We start from the raw sequence: 6025 nt of genomic DNA, 5'->3' as shown, positions 1-6025 counted from the left end.
TGAAATGGAATTGATGTGTCTCCCACTCTTCCCATCCCCCATTGAACACTCAGGTCCTAAGGCTCCCCGTGTGCACGCGCGTCTCCCCAACCGGCCAAGGACCCTCCCTGGGACCAGGGCCCCCCTCCACTCCTGGCCTTGGACAGATGTGGGCGGTGGCAGGAAGGCCACTCCCACTCCTCACCCACCTCTTGGGTGTGGGAGGGTACAATCAACCATGAACATAAATATGAATAAAAAATGAACTTGAAAATGACAGGTTATTAATTAAACAAATCTATAAAAATAGTTAGGACATGACTCTGTTCAAATAAATACGAAATAAATAGGCTCGGAGCAGAGATCCGTGGCATCAGTGGAATGTGCGGCTGGTCCCACCGCCCCAGCTGGGATTGGACAGGAATCCCGGGGCCGCAGGGACAGACTGTAATGCATCAGCCAAGCTCTCTACTCGCTCTGTCTTCCCTGCAGAAGCTCAGGGCTTGCACATTTGTCCAGTCTGTCTTTCTGAACAAAACCCTTCTTCAAAAATACCTAATTAAGGCCCTCAAGCCCTTTTCCTTCTCAGGGCACGCAGACACGGGCAGAAACCTCCCGTTACCCCACACCCGCTGCCTCCCGCCAGAGCAGGGCCAGGGAGCTGGATCTGAACTGGTGCCAGTCCCGACAGAGCCCGGAGCAGCTCAGAGCACCAGGAGGCCCCAGCAGCGCAGGGCAGAGGCAGAAAACTGTGTTTTCCTGCAGTTCTCTGTCTTGCGGAGGCGTGTTCTGTGACATGGGGGCCTCCGGTTCTCTGCCTAGCGGAGGTGTGTGAGAGGCGTGTTCTGTACCATGGGGGGCTCCGGTTCTCTGTCTTGCGAAGGCGTGTGACAGGCGTGTTCTGTGACATGGGGGCCTCCGGTTCTCTGTCTTGCGAAGGCGTGTGACAGGCGTGTTCTGTGACATGGGGGCCTCCGGTTCTCTGTCTTGCGGAGGTGTGATTCTGGTTGCGGTGTTGCTCCCCGATGGGAACATCCTCTCCCTCAGAGCTCACTTCTCCGAGAGGCTTGAGTCCTCAGTCCCGGCCCAGGGTCTTGGCAGCACGCCCACCACGGCCACTGCCAGGCGCCGCACGGCGTCACTGAGTGTGCACCGGGAAGAGTATTTGCACATCTGGAACCATCAGTAAAGTGCAGCCAAGCAGGACACGCTGAGCTCTGGGTGCCGTCCCCGTCGCCTCTTCAAGTGTTCATAGCAGCTGTCTAGCAGCCGGACGCAGCTCCCGGGCATGGAAGGGCCCTGTGCACAGGCCGAGCAGCCCCCGCGCCCCCGGGTGCTCGCCCGGGAACAGGCTCTCGTCCCCTGGCACCCACTTCCTGAGGGCACTGTTCACCGTTACAGCCCAGCCCCTAACAGGATGGCTGCCTGCTACAGGCACTCAATACAAATACTTACAAAACCAATGCATTTGGAATTAAAAACAAACTTTTTTTGTCTTAAAAGGTCTTACTTGAAAAGGATGCCTGGAAGCGAGTCAGAAAAGTGGGTGCAAGTGCAGGGCTGCGAGCGCGCCCCCGTGGCCCGGTGCGCCCCGCCCCCAGACATGTTCCGGAAAAGGTTCTACGTCCGCGTCCGGGCCTCCCGCGGGAACAGCTCATCCCCCTGGTCCCGGGAGGAGGAGTTTGACACTAGAAGACGAGGTAAGCCGGTCGCTTTACTCTGGGTTCCGATCCTGCACCCCGGAGGCCCTTTGCCCTCATCTCATCTGAGTGAACGCCGTGCCCTCGCCCCCAGTTGTCATCCCTCCTCTGGTCGTGGCCTTGAAGCCCCTGAGCAGCCACTCGCTCCAAGTCTCCGTCGGCTTCCAGGACCAGACCGAGCTCCAGCACTACCCGCTCACCTACGAAGTCACGTTTTGGGAAAACGCTTCAAATGCAGAGGTAAACAGACCAGTGTGATTTTGTAATTGAGAGTTCTAATTGGTCGAGTGACGATAAAGCTTGGCTCTGCCAGCTGGGCTCAGGGATTGAGCTTTGACTTACGAACCAAGAGGTCAAGGTTGGATTCCTGGTGAGGGCACAGGCCTGGGTTGCGGGCTCGATCCCCAGTAGGGAGTGTGCAGGAAGCGGCCAGTCAGTGATTCTTTCTCATCATATCTCTCCGTCTCCCTTCCTCTCTGAAATCAATAAAAATGTATTTTTTAAAAAGCTTGATGTTAAAATTATAGGGAAATTTTCAGCCTGTAAGACTCCGTGGGCACGCTGTCCCTCCAGGGGAGCACGTCCGCACCTGGCCCGCCCCTCCTTCCCCAGGGCGGCATCTCCTGGCCTCAAGGGCCCGCAGGAGACTTGCAGCCAGGGGAGCAGTGGGCCGCTCGTCCCCAGGCCCCCTTTCTCTGACTTCCCCGGGAGCAGGGCAGCCGGGCTCTCCTGTCGCTGCTTCTATTCGAGGTCCTTCCTGTTTCACTGTCCTCAGCTTTCATAAACGTCCTGCAAAAACAAAAACAAAATCAAGAAAGACGCTGTGACTGCCCCGTCCCCGGTCAGGGCGCAGGCCCGGGTGGCGGGGCCAGTTCTCTCGTCATTGATGTTCTGTCACTCTCTCGCTCTCCCCTCTCTCTAAAATCAGTAAAAACATTTTTTTAATTAAAATTAAAAAGTGCTCTTTGCAGCAGCACCTTTGACTTTCTGGCTTGGTGGTAGTGTCCCGTCTCAATCCAGAGTCTCGAGCGGGCGCCAGCTGTGTGGGAGGCCAGTCTGGGCGAGGCTGGAGAACTGGGAAAGCAGACGTCCCGGGCGAGCCCGCGGGGCGGAGCCTGCCATGGCGCTTGTGGTTCACAGCGGAAGACCTTTGTGGAGCAGAGAGCCGACTTCACGGTCCTCAGCCTGAAGCCGCGGACGGTGTACTGCGCGGACGCCCAGGCGCTGCTGGAGGACCGGCCGAGGAGCCAGCGCAGCAACGTCGCGTGCGCCACGACGGAAGCAGGTGCGCAGCTCCCAGCGCGTCTTAAAAAGGCGACTTCAGCCCTGGCCAGCGTGGCTCAGTGGATAGAGCGTCGGCCTGTGGACCACAGGGTTCTGGGTTCGATTCTGGTCCAGGGCACGGACCTCGGTGGCAGGCACCACCCCGGCCCGGGCCCCGGTCGGGGCGCGTTCAGGAGGCAACAGATCGACGTGTCTCTCTCACATCGATATTTCTCTCCATCTTCCCCTCTCTCTTCCACTCGCTCTAAAAATCAATGGAAAAATAACCTTTTGCGAGGATTTAAAAAATAAAATAAAGCCCTAACCGGTTTGGCTCAGTGGATAGAGTGTCGGCCTGTGGACTGAAGGGTCCCGGGTTCGATTCCAGTCAAGGGCATGCGGGCACATCCCCAGTGGGAGGTGTGCAGGAGGCAGCTGATTGATGTTTCTCTTTCATCGATGTTTCTAACTATCCCTCCCTTGCCCTCTGTAAAAACATCAGTAAAATATATAAACAAAGAAAATAAAATAAATGCAATTTCATAAAAACAGTTCCGCTCACTGAGAAGCATGCAGGACGTCCCACTGCACAAGCGTTTCTAATGAGCCAGGGCTCGGGGAGACCTTCAAGCCAAGGCTTCGGGTTTAGAAAACATTGTTAATGGTCAGTTTGACTCGGTGTTTTTAGCTCTTATTTCATCCAACGTCCACCCAGTGAATTTCCTGTGATTACTGCCCTTTAGCGCTACAGTCGTTTTCATTTTCCCAGCTCCTGATAGAGTTGCCCTGGGGAAGTCCGCTAGCACCCCGGGACCCAGCTTCTCGGAATGGCTTGATCTAGGCTGGTTTTCGTGTCTGGCACTGGTCCCAGTGCAGCTGTGTGTGTGGCGCTGGGTGACGCGGGTGTCGGGGTCTCTGTGTCCGGCTGTCCCTTCACCTGGGTCTCAGATGCCCTCCCAGGCCCCTCTGATGAACGCCATGGCCGACAGGTGGCCTGGGCGCTGCCGCCAGAGGTATTTCTCAGGCTGTTATTTAACGGATTTCCTGCCTTGGCTGGTGTGGCTCGGTGGATAGAGCATCAGCCTGTGGACTGAAGTCCCGGGTTCAAGTGTGGTCAAGGGCACAGGCCCGGGTTGTGGGCTCAATCCCCAGTAGGGGGCGTGCAGGAGGCAGGTGATCCATGATTCTCTCTCATCATTGATGTTCCTATCTCTCCCTCTCCCTTCCTCTCTGAAATCAATAAAAAATATATATATTTTTAAATACTCTTAAAGGAGTAGATTTCCTTCACCGGCTCTCTCCCACGAGCTCTCAGGGCCGTGAGCGCATTTGTGCGCCAGACCCGCCGGCTGAGCGCCGTGTGCTTGTTTTCAGGAGGCGCCCCCGGAGCCCCGCTGGCCGCTGGCGTTAGCGCTGCGCTCACCGTCCTGCTCGTCCTCTGCGCTGCGCTCGCCCTCGGGAAGCTGGTCCATTACGTGTTCTTCCCGGCGGGGAAGCCGCCCGCCACCATCGACGAGGTAGGTGCCTCCCCTCTGCCCGCCAGCGCGGAGCATCCATCTCAGGTCCCGTCCTACACTCGCCAGAGCCGACCCCGCGTGTGCGTGACTCACTGACGGGTTTGTTCCGAACGGCGTGATGCCCGCGACGTGCTCGGGGCTGACTTCTGTGTGAAGCTGCAGCTCTGAGAACCCGCAGACTGACTGACCCTTTCAATGACCGTTTCTCCTCTTTTCCTTTTTAAATTAGTATTTCCCTGAGGAGCCCATGAAGAATCTGTTGCTCTCCACTTCTGTGGAGCGGACTGAAGAGTGTTTCATCATTGAAAATGTAGACGCTGTCTCCGCAAAAGAAGTGAATCGCCTGGATGAGGATCACAAAACATACACCTCCCAGGCGAGCCAGGACTCGGGCAACTACTCCATTGAAGACGAGAGCGGGGAGAGCGGCGGCAGCCAGGCCGGCGAGGAGCTGGGCCAGCGCGGGGCGGGGGCGGGCGCGCGCTCAGCGGTGGGGTTTGCGTGACGCTGGGAGCCTGAGGCCTGGCTCCTGCGGGAACTGTGGAGAGGGTATGGCTTGTTGGGAAAGAAAACATCTTGGGATCACAGGTCCTAAAAGTACAGGCGTGCGCTTGACCTGTTCACAGATGAAGAGAAGTAGCGGGACACGTCTGTCACGGCCCGTCCACACGGGAGGCCTCGAAGAGCAGCCACGGGGCCGAGTCAGGGTCTGGTGCCAGCTCGGCCCAGGGAGGCCTGGTGCTGCCAGTCACCCTGCCTGGCGCCTGGCAAGGACGCATCCTCGTTCCCCGGAGACGGTCAGACACTTGGTCTTTCCTGGGGACCGGAAGCAGACCCTAGGAAATGTCTTTAGAAAAGCTGGGTGCCCTTCACTCTAGAAGACACTGCGCCCTGCCCGTGTGGCTCTGGGTTGGGCATTGCCCGTGCACAGAAAGGCCGCCAGCTCGACTCCCGGTCCGGGCACAGTGCCCAGTAGGGCCCTGGGCTTGCCTGCCCGTGTGGGGTGCGCCAGAGGGAAATCCCCGACGCCCCGGTTAACACACCAGTGGGGGTAGGTCCCTAAGACGGGGCGCACGTTGTCTTCAGGGCCTCTGGGCCTCAGGAGCCAGTGGCCAAACAGCAGACAGGCTCGGGTGCCTGCTGGCCAGGCCTTGTTTGCAGCTGACGGGATTTCTGAAAACCATGGACTCAGGAACCCAGAAACCTGCCTTGGAATTCCAACATGAGGGGCGGGGCAGACAGCGCCCAGGAGCGTCCGAGAGGCTTTCTCAGCGCAGCCAGAGCTAATGTAGATTAACGTGGGCGTGAACGGGGCGCAGCTCTAGACACTGCACACGGACACCTGCGCGTGCACCCGTCCGAGGTGGCCCAGGTCCGGAAGCACCACGGACAGATCCCATTAGAAATCAGCCAGAACCTGGCGTCTGACTGGGCGCGGCCACCTGCACGAAGCAATTTTAAAATATGATGGAGCCCGCACCTTCCCCCGCTGCGCGGCCGGCACAGTGCCTGGGGCGGGGGGGTTGGGAGGGTGCACCCCACCCCGACTGCCTGGTGCGTCGGGTA

The 6025-nt window shown here is 58.2% G+C and overlaps 1 protein-coding gene across 1 annotated transcript in view; it reads left to right on the top strand.

Annotated features, from left to right (window-relative positions):
* The window catches only part of IFNAR1 (interferon alpha and beta receptor subunit 1), a 15086-nt gene extending 9088 nt beyond the window's left edge, over positions 1-5998 (top strand). Inside the window, exons 9-13 of the mRNA XM_015560237.1 lie at positions 1483-1679; positions 1774-1919; positions 2820-2964; positions 4317-4459; positions 4689-5998. Of these exons, the coding sequence (XP_015415723.1) occupies positions 1483-1679; positions 1774-1919; positions 2820-2964; positions 4317-4459; positions 4689-4964 (907 nt within the window). The 3' untranslated portion in view covers positions 4965-5998. The remainder of the gene's footprint in view (positions 1-1482; positions 1680-1773; positions 1920-2819; positions 2965-4316; positions 4460-4688) is intronic.
* The last annotated feature ends 27 nt before the right edge of the window (positions 5999-6025 follow it).

This window comes from Myotis davidii, unplaced genomic scaffold (assembly GCF_000327345.1).
Source record: "Myotis davidii unplaced genomic scaffold, ASM32734v1 scaffold170, whole genome shotgun sequence".
Classification (NCBI taxonomy): domain Eukaryota; kingdom Metazoa; phylum Chordata; class Mammalia; order Chiroptera; family Vespertilionidae; genus Myotis; species Myotis davidii.
The sequence above is the reverse complement of the archived record's forward strand: the minus strand, read 5'-3'. Positions and strand labels throughout refer to the sequence as shown.